Source organism: Nyctereutes procyonoides, unplaced genomic scaffold (genome assembly GCF_905146905.1).
Source record: "Nyctereutes procyonoides isolate TBG_1078 unplaced genomic scaffold, NYPRO_anot_genome, whole genome shotgun sequence".
Taxonomy (NCBI): domain Eukaryota; kingdom Metazoa; phylum Chordata; class Mammalia; order Carnivora; family Canidae; genus Nyctereutes; species Nyctereutes procyonoides.
In genome coordinates this window covers 40,601,638-40,620,266 of record NW_026575126.1, presented here as the reverse complement: position 1 = coordinate 40,620,266, position 18,629 = coordinate 40,601,638, and the positions used below count along the sequence as shown (strand labels likewise).

General features: G+C 51.5%; 1 protein-coding gene across 3 annotated transcripts in view; it reads left to right on the top strand.

Moving 5' to 3' along the window:
- SRL (sarcalumenin) overlaps window positions 1-16,491 on the top strand; it is a 51,874-nt gene extending 35,383 nt beyond the window's left edge. For 2 of the 3 annotated variants that reach the window (XM_055340524.1, XM_055340523.1), the window contains exons 2-6: window positions 5,438-5,539; window positions 6,359-6,454; window positions 10,593-10,709; window positions 11,431-11,664; window positions 13,390-16,491. In XM_055340524.1, coding sequence (XP_055196499.1) covers window positions 5,470-5,539; window positions 6,359-6,454; window positions 10,593-10,709; window positions 11,431-11,664; window positions 13,390-14,201 — 1,329 coding nt within the window. In that variant the 5' untranslated portion in view covers window positions 5,438-5,469 and the 3' untranslated portion in view covers window positions 14,202-16,491. Of the gene's footprint in view, window positions 1-2,712; window positions 3,733-5,437; window positions 5,540-6,358; window positions 6,455-10,592; window positions 10,710-11,430; window positions 11,665-13,389 lie in introns of all 3 variants that reach the window. The other variant, XM_055340522.1, reaches the window with a different exon arrangement.
- The last annotated feature ends 2,138 nt before the right edge of the window (window positions 16,492-18,629 follow it).

The window sequence follows — 18,629 nt, the reverse complement described above, 5'->3', positions numbered from 1 at the left end:
AGCAGAAGCCTTGGGCTCAGGATTGGGCTCAGCCCTTGGGCTCATGGCCTCAGGGCTCAGGATTATTTGGTTTATCAGTGGTTTGCAGCTTTGGCTGCATGTTAGAATTATCGTGGTTTTTTTTTTTTTTTTTTTTTGTTCCAGTCCTGATGCTAGGGAAACATCCTAGTTCAATCAGAACCTCTGAGGAGAGGGGAGGAGTGGCACCAAGAACTGGATGATTCCAGTGTGTAGCTGGTGCCCAGAACCACTGGGTCAGAGGCATTTTTATCAGGGGGTGTAGACCAGTGCTTCTCAAACTAATGTGGAAACAAAGCATTGGGGCATCTTGTGAAAATGCAGATTCTGATTCAGTGGGTGTGGGCTGCGCCCTGTGAGTCTGCATCTGTACCAGGCACCCCGGGGGTGCTGGTTCTGCAGGTGCCCAGACCGCACTCTGAGTAGCATGGGTGTAATACCCCACTTAGGGCCAGGCAATCTCCTTTGCTACTCTGTAGTTAAATGGGTTCAGCAGTTGTCAGCTGTGTGTTGGGCAAGGCATTCAGTGTCTCAGATTTCAGTCCTCTTGGCTATAAAACAGGGATAAGAGGAAGGCTTGTCTTCCAGAAGCAAGTGAGATTAAGTAAATTGAGTAAGATCAATTAATGTTTTATTTATATAAAATGCTTAAGCATTGCCTGCACACTGAATAAATTGTACGAATATATCTCATATGACATACATTACATGTATCTTGCTGCTCAGGATTGTCAGTCTCTGGGTTAAACCAAGTTCCTGCCATAGATTTTTCTCCAGGGAGTCAGGGGGTGGGGGGATGGAGATGCAGGCAGAAGAATTAGGAGGTAGGGAAAGAAAATTTTAATGGATAACCTCCACCTCTGCCACAGAGGAACCAGAAATTCTTATTGTACCCAGATGTCACCACAGACCTCTCCCTAGCACTTTCTGTGGGCCAGGCAAAGTCCCAAGCCTGGGGAACATGGGGAAGATTATTAAAGCCTTGGCTCCTGCAGTCCAAACGTGGAGAGAAGGTGTGTGCAGGGAAGGGTGAGGGCTGGGGTTCCCCTGTGCGCCCCTAAACACATGTTGGCACAGGAGGCCTGGACGAGGAGTAGGCAGTTGTGGGTTCCAGTCACCCATTAGCCACCTGCTGTCTTAGGCAAGTCAAAGACTTTCTCTAGACATTCTGAAAATGTGTCTGATGGTAATCAAGGAGGTCAGCCAAGGTCATGAATGTGAAAGTGTCCAATCAGTGTAAGCAACTCCTTTATAATTAAGAGACACCCAAATTTCCTCTTTCTGAATTTGATAGCAGATTGCTGCTGTGGGGGGTTAATGAGAAAATATTTGTTCTTGGCCGCTGGAGGCTGCCCCAGCTTTCAGGGAACAAGGCGAGTGGGTACCCTGACGCAAGAGGGGCACCCCAAAAGTGGCTTTTCTTGGTGGGAGGCAGAGGTGGGAGTACCAGGCTGTCTCAGCAGAGATGGGATGCTGCTTCCTCAGAAAGCATCTTTGTGAGTCAAGGGAGTCCTCGGGGCTGTCTCAGCTACCCCAAGGCAGAAGGCCAGTCATCCCTCATCACCCCCTGCCCCCCATGTCTGCAGAGGTCCTTCTCCTGGAACCTCCCCCTCCTTTTTTTTTTTTTTTTTTTAAGATTTTATTTATTTATTCACGAGAGACACGGAGAGAGAGGCAGAGACACAGGCAGAGGGAGAAGCAGGCTCCATGCAGGGAGCCCGATATGGGACTCGATCCCCGGACTCCAGGATCATGCCCTGTGTCAAAGGCAGACATTCAACCACTGAGCCACCCAGGTGTCCTTAACCTCCCCCTTAAACAGGTCCCAGCCCCAGTGGGAGGAGACAGAAAGGATAGACCCAACCTTCTCTCCTGACCCCATTTTGCACATAAATCACACTTCTCTCCTGACAGACGTCTCTGGCACAGATTAGGCCCCCCACCTCACGCTCTCCTGCTCTCCTCTTTCTGTGCCATGGGTGAAGCCATGGGCCCTTAGAAAGGGATCCCCTCTGGAAGGGGTTGGCTAAGGCCACCGGGAAGCCCTGGCCCTGCCCATTTTGGATATCCCCTCCTCCTTGGGCCACGTCCCCTCTAATCTAAGGTAGCAAGGCCAGCAAATGCCTGCCCTTAAGGGGACAGAGTTGGATATATGACTTAAGGCCCAGAGCCACAAGTAATCCCCTAAGTACTTGTGGTGTAACCTGAGATGATCTGGCCCCCACACACCTGTTTTCCCTCCTTTGCTGATAGCAGTATAAAAAGCACGTGGCTAATGACTCTAGGAACTGACAAGGGGGTGGAATGTCCAAGCATCTGTCCTATCTTGGATAGATCTCCTAGTGAACCCCGCTGCACGTGTGCACGCCACTAGGTTGAGGGAGGGCTGGAAGGGATCCCTGATTTCCAGCCCTGTAGCTATCAGGACCCGGGGGAGGCCCGAGGGCCCGGCCCAGGGTGGGGCTCTCAGGGAGGATGCACCGCGGGTGATCACCCCCGAGCCACCACAGCTTCCGGGGCCTGGGCGGGAGGCGGAGTAATGCCTAACGCCCCTGTGCTTGCCTCAGGGCACATGCCTCGGCCCACACCTGGCCCGGAGGACGGGAGCTAGCTTGCATTAGACGTTAGACGCTTGAGGGAAGCAGAGTGAGTGCCAACCCTGTGAAACTGACCAATGGTGTTCTAATCATTTAGAACTGCAAGTTTCCGCTTCGGGTGGCACAGAAGATGTTGGCAATTTGTTGGAGAATCACTTCTCTGCTGGAGAAGCAAGTCTAGAGGAGAAGGAAAGGGCGCTTTATGCGGAGGCGGCCCCTCGAGAGAAGACCCTGCTCCTTCATTCCCCGGATGGCAGGGAGGCTGAGAGCTCGGAGCAGCCCGCCGCCGGGGCCCCCGCCGCCAGCCCCGGCTCTGCTCCTGAAGCCAGCCTCTCCAATGCCTCAGCCTCAGAGTCAGCTGCCCCCGGGGGCCCTGCGGGGCCTGGGGAGGAAGAAGCGGGCCCACCGGGAGCCAGCACCCTTCCTCCAGATGGGGAGGGCCAGCCTGGGGGAGAGTTGGGTTTGGGAGAGGGCCCAGGTCAGGAGGGGGCTGCTGGAGAGGCCGAAGGACAGGCCGGGAGGGGTGTGGTCCCTGGGGAGGCTGAGGAGGTCCTAGGGGAGCACCCGGAGCAGGGGGCGGCAGTAGGGACTGCACAGCCTGAGGGCTCGGGGGCCTTTCCTGGCCCGGAGGTAAAGGAGGTCCACGCCCCTGAGACACAACTGGAGGACAGCCCGGGGCCTGATCAGGAGCTGGAAGTGCCCGATGGAATCACAGATGTGAACACAGAGACCCAGGAGGGGGCCGAGGGCCAGGGGGAGCCCAGCCCCAGCCCACCCTCGGAGGCCGGCACCGCGCAGAACTCCAAGGCGGGGGGCACCCAGGAAGACCACCCCCCGGAGGGCCTGGCACCAGGGCTAACTGAGGAGGGCCTGGACCAGGCCTCCTCTGAGGAAGAGAGTGGAGACGAGGAAGGAGGAGGAGCTCCATCTGAAGAAGAATCTGAGGAGGACAGTGGCGACGGGGCTAGCTCAGAAGAAGCAGGGGGTACCTCAGAGGAAGCCAGGGAACCCCAGGAAGCAGCAGGAACCATGAGCCCTAGAGAAGAGGGGGCCCAGCTGAGCTCCAAGGAATTGAATACAGGGCCCGAGGCAGAGGAGCCCAAGGAGGGGCCTCAGGGTAGGGGTTTGCCAGGATTGCTCCTGGCCCCTCGGGCAGCTGCCCTCATCCTGGAAGATGCGTGTGGTGGGATAGGCAGGGATGGGGTGGGGGTGGGGGCCCTGGAGAAGCTCCAGCCAGCTCCGGGTTTGCTGGGTGGGGGCCCTGCCAGGATGCCTGGCTCATGGGGTGCCTTCGGGCTGCTCACGGGTCAGCAAACCGTCCCGTTTGGAGGGACGAGTGGGAGGCCGCACCATGGAGGGCCCAGAATGACCCCATCACTTCCCAGCTAGGCCCTCCAGAGCCTTCCTCTTAGGATCCCTCAATTGACTTTAACTGGGACCAGTGCCGTAACCTGAAGGACACGGGATGTAGTGGCAGGTTTTGAGGCCCCGCAGTGGCAGGCTGGTGGAGAGAGGTGCAGGGAGGGTGTGTTCCCGAGCCCCCCGGGGGTCTCCCCTTGAAGACTAGGCCAGGTCAGGTGGGGTGGACAGGCACCGGGGTCAGGATGGCGATAAGAAACCTCAGGCTGGCTGTGACGTTAATGGGGCGCAGGGGAGGGGATCCTAGGGATGGCTGGGGGTGGGGGACAAGCCACATCTGAATAGGCTGGCCTGGACCAAAGCAGCCTTGGGATGGAGGGACTGGGCTCAGTCTTCACATTCCAGCATGGCTCCCCCACAGATTTCCTGGCAGGATTTAGTTTCCACACTGCTTGTTGGATCCTTGTACACTCCACAAGGGGGAGGGCCTGCAGCCATGGGGGGCTCCCCTTTTCCCGGGTCTGCTCTGTACTGCATGTGCAGTTGGGGTGCCGGGGCTGATCTTGGTGGAGAATCATACTCCTGAGGTGTTATGTGAGGCACAGTGATTATTTTCTGCTCCCTTACCTTGTGGAACTGGTCTCCCCTGCCCCTCATCCCAAGTCCATCCCACCCGGTACAAATGGCTGTGATTCAGGGCACCTGCAACATGGGCACCCCTCCCTGGGAGCTTGGAAGGGTTCACAGGGGCATCTCCCGCTTGGTCAGAAGCACTGGTTGCCCCCCACTCCCCACCCAAGACACCCAGCCACACTTCTGTCCCAGCCCCACAGCAGCCAGTGTGATCCTGATAAAATGCTTGTGTTGTCAGGTCACTTATTTGCTTAGAGCCTTTCCAGGCTCCTGGGAAGTAATGTAGACGCCTCTAAATCACTACCGGCTCCTGCTCCATTTTAGCCTACTTAACTCCTCCCCGGGGGTCTCAGCTCTCAGGGAGGTTTTCTGAACCCCTGCTGAGACCTCATAGGTGCAAGTCTTAGGTCCTCATAACTTCTGGAATCTTTCCTGCCTTAGCCATGACACTAACTGTAATTATTACATTACTTTCAAGATGACTCCCCCCCCCCCGCCCCCGCTTCTGCGCCCACCTCCCTGAGAGACTATAGGAAAACTGCCTAAGGGCAGGAGCTGTGTCTGTTTTGGGCACCACTGCTTTCACAGCGTGGAGCTCAGTGCTTCACCCCTAGTACGTGTTCAGTCAGTATTTGTTGAAGAGGTAAAATGGATCATGGAGTTTGCAGAATTTGGGGTGGGTTTTCAGAGTCCGTCCTAGAGACAGAACTCCGTTCAGCTGAACTTGGCAAGCCTTCCTGCAGCTCTTCCTTATGCCCTTCCCTGTCTTCACGGGCTTAGAGCCCAGCTCTTAGCTTTGCCCTAACCCTGTTCTCTGCTTCTCTCCTCAGAAGAGGCAGACGATGTGAGTGAAGAAGCCCCAATGAGGGACCGCTCCCACATAGAGAAGACTCTGATGCTGAATGAGGACAAGCCAGTGGATGACTACTCTGGTAACCAGAGGGAGGCCCTGGGACTGGAGCTGGGAGAGCTGTGTAACCAGGGGCCAGGCGTAACCTCCGGGGTTGGGCTCTGAGGCCGGCGGGTCCCCGGGGCCAAAAGCCCTGGAGATGGGGAGGGGGCTCCGTGGAAGAGCCGCACCCCCCCAAGATCCGCGTTCAAGGCCCGCATGGGGACTTTGGCTTAATGGGGTGAGGGGAAGGTGATCCAAGCAGAGAAAACTCTGCCAGGGTAGAGGACAAATCCCAGTGCTGCCTGGGGCCCGGTGCCAGCCTTCATGCAGTGGCCGGGGAGGCTTGCTAAAAAGAGTTCATCCCATCTGCTTTGGTTTTTCAGTTTATAAAGCCCTTTTATTTCTGGCACTTCATCCTCATAATAACCCAAGGCAGTGGGGCTTACTGCCTCCTCTTCATTGATGAGCTAGCTGGAGCTCGGAGCAGCCACGGTTTGCAAAGGGCATACAGCTAGAGGGGAGCAGTGGGAGAGTAGAGTGTAGGGTGTAGACAGCCTGGCCGGGGCCTGTAGTTCCTCCTTCTGGGCCTCATACCCTGCAGGCTCCCAGCCTTACCCTGTGAGTTGCTTCTCCATGGAAGGAGAAGAGGATTAGGTTTTTTAAAAAAATAGTTCAGGAGGTTTTGAGGGTGGGAGGGAATGCCTTTTGGTTAAAGATTTCTGAGGTTTGGGATGTGGCCCAACTCCTTCCAGGAATGCTAATACAGGGCAATCAGTCACTGCCCTGGTGGGGAGCTACCCTGGGGAGTGGGCCAGACTCTCTCCCTTCACCCTCTCCTTTCATCCTTTTCTACCCTCAGTGGTGCTGCAGCGGCTTCGAAAGATCTACCATTCCTCCATCAAGCCCCTGGAGCAGTCTTACAAATACAACGAGCTTCGGCAGCATGAGATCACAGGTACATCTTGTGTCTGATGCCTGTGCTCTCTGGGGCTCTGTGAGTGGTAGGTGTGAGCACATGTGGAGCTGAGCTCTCCTGAATCCACCCTCCCCGCAGGAAGGCCTCAGTCCCGCCATCACCCTTCCTTTGCAAGGGTGCCCTAATCTGCACAGGGTTTTGTAGAGATCACTTTGTTTGCAGGTGTTCATGTTTCAGTAATGCAGATGTGGTTTACAAGGACGGCAATGCCAATTTCCACTCTCCCACTTCTCGCCTGTGCTGAAGGGTCCCCTGAGGGCCCCCGGACTGCCTGCGAAGGGATCATGTGTTAAGTCCCGTAATTTGCCTGGAGTCCTTCTCTTCTCATTATCACTCCTTTGGTCGGCTTTCCTTGGGTCTGGATTCTTTTAAAAGTTTGTTTTCAGGGCAGCCCCGGTGGCACAGCGGTTTAGCACCGCCTGCAGCCCAGGGCGTGATCCTGGAGACCCTGGATCGAGTCCCACATCGGGCTCTCTGTATGATGCCTGCTTCTCCCTCTGCCTGTGTCTCTGCCTCTCTGTCTCTATGAATAAATAAATAAAATCTTTTTTTTAAAAAAAGTTTGTTATTCAGAATAATAAGAACAAAGGACACTTGTTGCCAAACCAAAAAAATCAAATAGTAGAAAACACTATGCATTGAAAAATAAAAATCCCTCTCTTGATTTTCCACTTCTCTGCTTCCTCTTCCAGAGACTCCCTCTGTTACAGTTTCCAGACATTTGCTCTGTGCACATGAACATATGCAAGCATGTCCTTCTCTGTTTTACCCAATGGTATCACAACACGCGGTTGTGTGTGCATGGCCCTGCTTTGCTCTTTCTGAGTGTCTGAGAGCATCACACTGTGTAATCACTGTTCTACTTAGGACAACAGAGCGTTCGCCATGTTCCTTTTCCAAAAATGTTACCAGCACAAAACTGTTATGTCTTCCGTGCAAATATATTTGCAGGACAAATTGTTAAAAGTGTAACACCAGAGTTAAGTTTTCACAGTTGTTGCCAAGTTGCCTTATAGGTGGTAGCAGTTTGTGGCCGCAGTGATGGTCTGTGAGAGATCTTGTTTCCCTGGAGCCATGCCCTTTTTTTTCTATTTTTTAAAAAGATTTTATTTATTTATTCATGAGAGACACACACACACAGAGAGAGAGGCAGAGACACAGGCAGAGGGAGAAGCAGGCTCCACGCAGGGAGCCCGACGTGGGACAAGATCCTGGGACTCCAGGATCACGCCCCCAGCCGAAGGCAGGCGTCAGACCACCGAGCCACCCAGAGATCCCTGCCATGCCCTTTTTATGAGTTATTCATCTCTGAAAACTTTCACAGTGGCATCTGATTGACTGGTGACTGGCACTATGCATCTCTTTCTGTGTGAATTGGCGATTTCTGTATTACTTCATGTGGTGCTCCTGATGGCTCTAACGTGGGTAGGGTATTTAGAGTATACATTATCCCCGCTTCACAGAAGAGGGACCTGATGCCCAGAGAAATGCTGGGTTTCCCAGGATCACACAGGAGGAACCAGGAGCTGGAACCAGGAGCTGGAACCCTCTGCTGCTTCTCTGAGAGAATGCCTTTTTTCCATGGCTTTCCAGACTGCCTCTTGCAAGCCTAGGAGCACATCATCCTCTTGGGCTTCACAGGGGATGTGTTCTGTCGTCCAGGGTTGCCTTCCCTTGTAGCCCTCAGACCCAGTGGCTTGGCTTGCCCCCCTCCCAGGCCGTGGACAGAGAGCGGGGTGGGGGGGATGGGCATGGGTAGGGGGTGGGGAAATGGTTCTCTGCTGGAGGGTGTCTCTGTTTTCTGATCCCACTTTCTGGGCTTGGCTTCTCTCCCCTGGCCTATCCGGGTACCAGGGATTCCACCAGCTGGCAGATGTGCCTTCAGGCAGCTTCCATGCCTCACCTGTGGCTTCCTGCCTATGCCAGTGACGCCCCCTGCTGCAGACAGCCGAAACAGCAACTCCCAGAGAGCCCATTTCTGGTTTGTCTCAGCCGCGAGCTGGAAGGTCCAGTTCCCTTGTGTCTCCGGGGCCTGGTAAAAGATACTCTTTGTAGGAGCTCTGTGGCTATAACTGGGGACTCCTGCCACCCCCTCAGTCTGCCTATCCCCTCAGTCCTCGAGCCAAAGGTTGACACCCAGAGATTCGAGTGATTCATTGTGCGTATTTGCAGGCAGGGAGGAATGGGGCAGAGCCGTGGTATCAATTTCAGGCAATTACATATGTGCCTGCCGCTTATGAGACGCTGTCTCGGTCTTCTGGGACTAAGTTCTCGCCTTAGAGAAAGAAAACCAGCACATCGAGAAGCAAGGTGCAGAACAAGAGGAATACTGTACTCCTCTTTGCATAAAAAAGATGGGGAACGTGATATCTGCTAATATTGCTTATACTACATGTATTAAAATGCCTGAAAGAATATAGTAGTGGATGATATGGCCTAGGCAGACTGGGGACAGGGATGCAAGACTTTCACTCTATACCTTTTTATACTTCTGATTTTTTTTTTTTTTAAGATTTTATCCATTTATTCATGAGAGACACAGACAGAGGCAGAGACACAGGCAGAGGGAGAAGCAGGCTCCCTGCAGGGGGCCCGACCTGGAACTTGATCCCAGGTCTCCAGGATCACACCCTGAGCTGAAGGCAGACGCTAAACTGCTGAGCCCCCTGGCTGCCCATACTTCTGATTTTTGAACCAAGAAATTAAATACATCAAAACAGAAAAGAAAAAAAGAGTGTCCACTGTCCAAGCCTATGTGCCAGGCTCAGGGCGACACAGGTTGGAGAACTTGAGGTGTATACATGACGCCAGGCTGGCCTCTGTGCCGTGACTCAGAAAAGCTGCAAGAGCACGTGCCTGAGAGTCTGCAGCCAGTGGCTGCATCCCCCTCCTGCCCCCCAAGTTTTTTTTTTAATATTTTATTTATTCATGAAAGGCACAGAGAGAAAGAGACACAGGCACAGGCAGAGGGAGAAGCAGACTCCATGCAGGGAGCCCAATGTGGGACTCAATCCCCGGTCTCCAGGTTCACACCCAGGGCTGAAGACGGTGCTAAACTGCTGAGCCACTCGCCACCCCCCCAAGTTTTGAAAGTCCTGGAAGATTCTGCTTTCCCTTTGCAGGGACCCTAACTGGTGTGGGCCAGCAGGGTGTTCTTCCTGACATTGGACACAGGGCCCAGGAACCCAAGAACTGCCGAGTCAGTGGTTAGTCCTGGGACCTGGCAAACATGTCATGGTCTCTGGAGGCCAATTTAAGACTGGCTGGGAGCCCAGGGTCAGGCTGAGCCTGAGATAGGATGTCAGGGGGCCCCCTTCTAGGCTGTCTAAGATTGTGTCAGCCTCTTTCATGTCTTTTTTTTTTTTTCCTGTTACCAATCCTAATAGCAGAGGTTTTTTTTGTTTTTTTTTTTAAGATTTTATTTTTAAGTAATCTCTACATCCATGGGGCTCAAACTCACAACCCCAAGATCAAGAGTTACCCGTTCCACTGACTAAGCCAGCCAGGTGTCCCCAGATAGCAGAGTTTTAACCTCTCCCCGTAGGGTAGCTCCCTTCTCCCCTTCTTTTATTAATGTATTTGTTTATTTTTAAAAAGATTTTATTTATTTATTTGACAGAGAGATAGAGCCAGAGAGCAAGAGCTGGGGGGAATGGCAGAGGGAGAGGGAGAAGCAGGCTTCTTGTGAGCAGGGAGCCCAAAGTGGGGCTTGATCTCAGGACCCCAGGATCCTGACCTGAGCCAAAGGCAGATGCTTAACCAACCGAGCCACCCAGGTGCCCCCTCCTCCCCTTCTTATGCACCATCCTCCAGATGTAAACCAGGGGGCTTCACCCACAGTGAGTTCTGAGTCAGCGTTTGTTGATATCACTTAGTTACTCCTTCTGGTGCCTGTGTTCCAAGGATCTGTGTAAGTTCAAAACCATATCTTCTGGTGTCTTTTAACTGGGTGATCACACTTATGTAGCAAGAGACATGCAATGGATCGCCATACCCTGTCTGATTTCGTGTAGGATTCCATAACTCAGATGGACTATGGGATGCAGCATGGAACACTGTGTCACTCCTGTAACTAACTTTGTTGGTCACTTCCATGTCTAATTCCTGCTGCCTGCAGATGGGGAAATTACTTCCAAGCCCATGGTGCTGTTCCTGGGACCGTGGAGTGTTGGGAAATCCACCATGATAAACTACCTCCTCGGGCTGGAAAACACTCGCTACCAGCTCTATACAGGTAACGGTGGGATTTTCGTGTGTGTGCGTTGGTATGTCGATGTCCTGTGTGAAAGCACGATAAAACATTTATATGTGTCTTCAACAGAACAATGAAAATTATATACAAGAAACCAGCAGCTGTAATTAGTTGACAGGAGCATTTTCACAACGGCCAAGAGGTGGAAACCACCCAAATATCCATGGGTGGATGAATGGATAAACAAAAGGGTCTTATCTGTACATAGACTATGGAATATTTTTCAGTCTTAAGAAGAAATGCATTTCTGAAACATGCTACAACATGCATGAATCTTGAAGACACTGTATTAAGTGCAATAAGCGAGACTCGAAAGGACAGATATCCTACAATTCTACTTATGAAGTGCCTAGAGGCATCCCATTCATAGAGACGGAGTAGAGTAGAGATTACCAGGGGCTGGGAAGGGGGAATGACTTGGCACAGTTTCAGTTTGGGAGATAGATGGTGGTAAAGGCTACACAATAGTGTAAATGTACTTAATGCCACTGAACCGTACACCTAAAAATGGTTACAATAGTCAATTCTGTTAAATATATTTTCCTACAGTTAAAAAAAGAAGGAAGACACTAGCTTAGCAAACAGGTCTCCAATTCTCATGGCAAACCTTCCCAGAAACCCCTTGCTTATCCACTTACTTTGTAGTACAGTCACTGTCCCAGAGGTGACTGTGTTCCTACTGATCTCCTGCCCATGTGTACAGGCGCTGAGCCCACCACCTCTGAGTTCACCGTCCTCATGCATGGGCCCAAGCTGAAAACCATCGAGGGTATTGTCATGGCTGCTGACAGCGCCCGGTCCTTCTCACCCCTCGAGAAATTTGGCCAGAATTTCCTAGAGAAGCTGATTGGCATCGAGGTTCCTCACAAACTTCTGGAGCGAGTCACTTTTGTGGATACACCGGGCATCATTGAGAACCGCAAACAGCAAGAAAGAGGTAATTAAACACTTGTGTCTGAACAGCATGAGCGTTGTTTTAGGAAACTGTTCAATGTGGGTAGGAGGCAGATAGGGGAGAGGAAATGTGGCCAGCCTTGTCCAAGATCTAGGGGGTGTGGTCTTTGCTTCCAGTCCCTTCTGCTTGTCCCTATGGTGCTACTTAGGTGTGTAGTACTGTGTCCTTTCACCTCCCCAAGGACTGATCTGGTTTGGGATCGATATTTTCCCAAGAGGAGGCCTGGTCTTCTCTGTAAGTAGCTCCTTCAGGTCCCCCCTGGGGCTGAGCCATGTTTGGGAGGCTCAGGCTTTCCTGAGGGATCAAGAATCTGGACTCCTTGGATCCCAGTTCAGGTGTAATTGACCTGTGGTTAACTTGGGTTCTGGTTTGAACCTGACCTTAAACTCTTTCTGGTCCAGTGTCTGCTTTACCAGGCCGGCTTCAACATAAGCCTGTCTTAGACTCATTGGAGTGCCTCTCTGAGCCCAGCAGACACTAGGTTATGACAGCGGTCCCTGAGTATTGCTATGACACAGGGCTGTCTGCAGAGATGAGTCATAACAGGGAATTTGTAGGACTGTATGACCAGATGGTAGATCTCAATTTATGGTTCTAAGTCTCATTTTTTAAAAGATCTTATTTCTTTATTCATATAAGACACAGAGAGGCAGAGACGTAGGCAGAGGGAGAAGCAGGCTCCCTGCAGGGAGTCCCATGTGGGACTTGATCCCAGGACCCCAGGATCACCACCTGAGCCAAAGGCAGGCACTCAACCACTGAGCCACCCACACATCCCATCATTTTAATTTTTTTAAAGATTTTATTTATTTATTCATGACATTTATTTATTCATGCAGAGACATAGGCAGAGGGAGAGGCAGGCTCCCTATGGGGACCCCAATGCGGGACTTGATCCCATGACCCTGGATCCCTCCCTGAGCCAAAGGCAGATACTCAACCACTGAGCCACCCAGGCGTCCCCCATCATTTTAATTTTATGACTGTTTTATGACTAGTAATAGATTATCACTAATAATTATAATAGTAAATTAACCTTTATTCTATTATGCATTGGACAATTTTATGCATTATTGGTTGATTGTTGTAGAAAAATCTCAAGACAGGTATTCCTAGTCTCCTCATTTTGGAAATAAGTTGAAGGAATTAAAATATGTCAAGCACCTACTGTGTGAGAGGCAGTGTCAGGTACTTTCATTTATTTATAGCAACATAATAATCTTTACAGCAGCTTAGGTATTACTGTTTTTCTTGTCATTTTGTGGCTAAGATGGTAAAACTCCAAAGCAGAGCTGGCTGGCCAGTGGTAAAACCCAAATTTCAGTCCTGGTCTTAGGCCAGCTCCACATTGCTTCCCCTTCAATAGCACATCCTCTCTTTCATATCCTTCTAGTTCTCTGGCCTCTTCCCTTTGATGTCTTTGCCACTGTCCCATATCTTTTTAGACAGTAGGAAGATACCCATTTCAAAAAAGGATTTTGCTTTCCTGGAGCCTTGGATTCCACAGATTAAAACAAAGGTCAGGCTGCTCTTGGTTGGGGGTTGACAAAGTGCAGGAAATAGATAATTAATTCTTGTAGTCTTTAGAAACCCAGAAAATGCCTGCTGCCTTTACTTCCTTCACTCAGGCAATGATTTGGTTCTGGAGGGGGCAGGAGGGGCTTAGGGTGAGCCTGCTCAGCTTGACTTCTTGCTCCCCCCACCAAGGTTACCCCTTCAATGATGTGTGCCAGTGGTTCATCGACAGAGCTGACCTCATCTTTGTTGTGTTTGACCCAACCAAGCTGGATGTGGGTCTGGAGCTAGAGATGCTCTTCCGGCAGCTGAAGGGACGTGAATCTCAGATAAGGATCATCCTGAACAAGGCTGACAACCTGGCCACGCAGATGCTCATGCGGGTGTATGGGGCCCTCTTCTGGAGCTTGGCCCCACTCATCAACGTCACAGAGCCCCCACGGGTTTATGTCAGCTCCTTCTGGCCACAAGACTACAAGCCCGATACCCACCGGGACCTGTTTCTCAAGGAAGAGATCTCCCTCCTGGAAGACCTGAACCAAGTGATTGAGAACAGGCTGGAGAACAAGATTGCATTCATCCGCCAGCATGCCATCCGGGTCCGCATTCATGCCCTCCTGGTCGACCGCTATCTGCAGACTTACAAGGACAAAATGACCTTCTTCAGCGATGGAGAACTGGTCTTTAAGGACATCGTGGAAGACCCTGACAAGTTCTACATCTTCAAGACCATCCTGGCAAAGACCAACGTCAGCAAGTTTGACCTTCCCAACCGTGAGGCCTATAAGGACTTCTTTGGTATCAACCCCATCTCCAGTTTCAAGTTGCTGTCTCAGCAGTGCTCCTACATGGGGGGCTGCTTTCTGGAGAAGATTGAGCGGGCCATCACTCAGGAGCTCCCCGGCCTCCTGGGAAGCCTCGGGCTAGGGAAGAATCCAGGTGCTCTCAACTGTGACAAAACAGGGTGTGGCGAAACCCCAAAGAATCGCTATAAGAAACACTAGGTTGTGTAGCTGTTCTTGGGTTCCTGTTGGTGGATGAGCTTGTGTCCTAACTGTCTGAGAAGTCCTGGTTTATTAACCCTTTGAGCCACACTGGCGAGAATCATTACGCCTCGGAGATTTGGGAGTTAATTGAGGCCAGTGGTGTGAGTTGGGAGGCAAAAGGAAACTGTGAATTATAGTGTGCCCCCTCCCCTTGTCTTGTTGCTTCGGTGAGGGGCCCACCTGCTTTTCCTGGGTCCTATGGCAAAGGGACAGAGAGCAGCTACATTCTAGTGTATACTGAGGTGACAAGCTTCAAGCTAAAAGCAGCTGCAGTTCCCCTGTAAGCTGGGAAAATAGAGAAAACTTGATTACTGGAGGGCTGCTCAGGTTTTTTGAAGCTTCTTTCCGCACAGTCTTCCACTGGTCCTCCAGCCCTCGCTGGCTCTCCGGCTTGGATTGGCTTCAGCAGGAGATAGTTCCTGGGTCTGAAGCCACCTTGGTTCGAGCCTACCCCCAGGCCCTCTTTCCTGTTTCCTCAAGGGGTGGGAGAATGGCTTAAGATACCAGAACACTAAGATCGATCAGGAGTGTGTCATCGCCCCCCCCCCGCCCCCATTACCCCCACACCCCTCACCTCCAAGCCCCCCACCACCCCCAACCCGGCGAGGAGAAGGATCTGTCTCCCCACTGCCATCTCTCCGATGTAGTCTTCCAAGCCAGCTGGAAAGCTCGATCCCTTTCTCAGCCCCAAGAGGAGGTTGAGTGTTCCATGTATTCAGGTAATTTACTTCTTGGAAGTGACTTCAGTGAAAGTACCGGAAGGGCTCAGAGGGTTAATTGGTTTGCAGTGTGTCTTTGTCTATTGCATGTCTTGGAAAACTCAGACCCCAAAGGCGTTGGGTTTCAGAGGGCATAATGGAAACCTTGTTTCTTTTCATTAGGGTCTTCTCTGGGCAGCCCATCTCCCCCAATGAGGAGGGGCGGTTTCCACAACTTCTCTGCAGACACACTGTGCAGGGGAGTCATTTTCTCCTGGTTTTCATGCCATGGCCTTTCCTTCCTCTTCTCCATTCCCTGATGTGCCAACACTCAAAACTCAGTGATTTCCCATGAGTCAGAGCCAGCATCGGCCACTCCGCGTGGGTGGCAACCAAAGCTTCACATTTGGTTTTCTACCTGACCTTGATACTGATACCAAGTGTAGCACAGGGAAGCCAGGGCCTTCAGATACCAACAAGTGTGAATACGTGTGTACTGCGGTGTCCAGGAGAGATTAGGGAGATAGCAGAGGCCAGAGGGCACGGAGAAAGAATGCACTGTGAGTCCTGTCTGGCTGGTGTACCACCTTGGAGGGCAGCAGGGGATGGAGGGAAGGAGCCTTTTGATGAAAAGTAGGTGGATGAACAGTATGTGTAGATCCAGGAGATCTGGGTCAAGGTCCACCAGCTCCAGGAAGTTGCTTTGGACCAGAAAGAGAGCAAAGATGAAGGCAGATGGGAGGCTCTCTGAGGACGAGACCGAGGAAGCAAGCTGGCAATCAGATTAGGTCCACCTGGAGAATTCGGAATCCCTGCTTCCCAGAATTAGCACTCTGGTGCATGCTGCAGAACCAACCAGAGAAATGGGCATACTGGGGCACCTGAGGGGCCTGGTGACCAGGGCCTGATAAGCTGCTAAAAACCAACCCTTGCCTCACCTCCTCATCATGCACCCTCTCAAGAGCTTGCCCTCCCACCTTGCTCCTGGATGCTCCCATTGCCCTTGAGCTGCTCTTGGCGTATCTGGTTTTCTCAGTTCAGCTTGGGACATAAAAGGTGCAGAACTGTGTGGGCATTGTCATAGTGGCCCGTGCCACCATTGCTCTGGGGGAAGCCGGGGCAAGGGAGCCAGCGCATACATACGGTGTCTCTACTTTCAGGGGGGCAGCGTTATCAGTGTGGTCTTTCCTCCCTTTCTTTGTTCCATCCATTTGCCTTTCCTTGCTCCTGTTCCTCTGCTCTCTGGTTCACCTGTCTTTGCTCTGAATTGCCTGCAGGCTTGTCAGTTGGTCGGCCTGGGTGTTCAGTGCTGTTCAGGCCCCTGCTCTGTGGATGTGGATTTCAAGCAGAATTCTGACTCTTTGGGGAGGGGGAGGGGGTTGGGACCTGGAGGTAAATTTAGGATCCAGAGATTTCCCCCAAGAGGAGTTATTTGTAAGTATTCGTGCCTGAACTGTTGCTGTTGCTCTCCAAAGTGGAAACTTTCCAGTGTTCTTTCCATTCTGATTTCATCAGGGAGGAAATCTCAATAAAGTTCAATCTCTCTGTGACACTGCGTGCTTTCTGATGGTCTCCGATCAGCTTAATCTCTTTCTCTTCCTTGTATCTAGTGGTAGACCGATTTTTATTAAGACTTAATTGGTTTTCAAGCAGTTTCAGGTCCAGAGCAAAACAGAAAGGGAGGTAGAGTTTCCCTGCACACCCCCCACCCCTATGATGCACAGCTGCCCCCACCAGCAACACCCTCACTGCCATGAGATGTTTGTTCCAACTGATGAGGCGACAAGGATGCACCATAGTCACCCCGAGTCCGTAGTTTAGATTAGGGTTTACTCCCAGTGCTGTATATTCCGCGTGTTGGGACAAATGTATCATGATGTGTCCATCCTTTTGGAAGATACGGAGTATTACCACTGCCCTACGAATCCTCTGCACTCCACCTGTTCATTCCTCCCGTCTCTTCTCAACCCCGAGTACTAATTTTTAAGTTTCTTAGGGATAGGTTGACAGTCCGTGAATTGCCCACTGTGGCTTTAGACACTCCCAGTGCCTTCTCTAGATCCCTCCTGCTTCCAGCACCCCCATTGTCAAAGATGACTCTGAAAGCCAAACTTCCTGTTATAGGATTGGAAACGAAGACATACTCTCTCCTCAGCCCCTGACTCCTTCTCCCTGGCATCTATGGCAGTAGCCCGTTCATAGGAACTGTGGAAGCTTCTGTCCCCAGATCTTTCAGCGAGGTAGACGTGCCACTATGTCTGTGCCCTCAACCATCTGCTGCCCACTTGGTACCTGAAGGCTCTGAGGGAGGGAACTGGAGGGTCTTCCCTGAATGTAATGCTTCTGCTCAAAGTGGTGCTCCCCACAGCCTGACTCTAGGCTTCTTGTACTTGCTTCTAAAGAAACTTTAGCCTGTTATTGACTCCCCAAGCCTGTGCCCTTCAGAACAGAGCTCCTTTACTTTGAAATTTTACCTGTGGGGTCCTCTTGAGGACTTCACACCCCCATTTTACAGCGTGTTTGAAAAGGAAGAAGCTGGGTGCTGGGGGATGGGTCAGTGGGAGGTTGGAGATAGAAGGGTGTGTGTGGGAGGGAACAACATCATGGGGTCAGCACAGAGAGGAGGCCTAATTTGGTGGCAGGGCCACCTGCTCTGGGCTTTCCTAAGTCAGGAGAGGCTGATCTCAGGGCAGGATGAGTAGGGTGGTGTGGCTCATTGCCTCCCTCTCCCTTGCTGTCCTCCTGATTAGGGAGTCTGCAGTTCACAGTTAGCAACGGAGTAGCCTGACCTAACTAAGGCCACTGCTGCCCTGCCCCAGCTCAGCTACTCCCCCCTCTCCCCAATGACTGGGAGAAATACAGAGCTTATCCCTGGAAAATGGAAGGTAGATGAGGTCTGTTTTGAAGATAAACATCACACACTAGAACCTGCCAGTGTGTTCAAAACTGTGCTCATTTCACAAGCCTTGTACCCTACCTACCACCTTTACAGTGTCTGCCATCAGGACAGCAAAATGCCACCGAGAAAGCAAAATCAAAGACCATTCTAAACATAGCCAGATGATAGAGGGGGCATGAATGGCGAGAGTGTCCTTAGAGGTACGTGTATGTATCTGAATATGTGGGACTTATCTGTGGTTATATGTATAAAGGACATGCAAATAGCTGCATGAAAAATTTGTGTGTGTGTGGAAACCAATGTGTATGTGAGTGTTTGTGGCTAAATGATCTCTTGAGTATGTAGCACAGTGCCCAGCACAGAGGACTCATCTGTGTGCCATCGGAATGGATGGAAGAGTAAGTGCATTTGGTGTCTGTGCACCGTGTGTTGTTTGTACGGGGGCCTAGGGTGGAAAGGTACGTCTGGGGTGGGCTGTATGTGTGGGTGTGAAGAAGTGATTGTGTGAATAACTGTGAATGACAGATTATGGGAGCATGTGTGTAGGTAGGCAGGTGTGTGCATAGGAAGAACCAGATGCCCAACCCAGGGTAGAGACCCAGGAAGACCCAGCCATCAGAGGACACCTCCAGGGCCCGGGGTTTGGGATTTTAGGCCACCCCAGAGAACTGAGGGGAAGTCTAAACCTTCAAAATCTCACAGGCACTGGCAATGTTTCATGCCAGTTCTCCTGTCTGTGACATGAGGCTCAAGACTTTCCCTGTCCAGGGAAACCTTAATTTTTCTTTA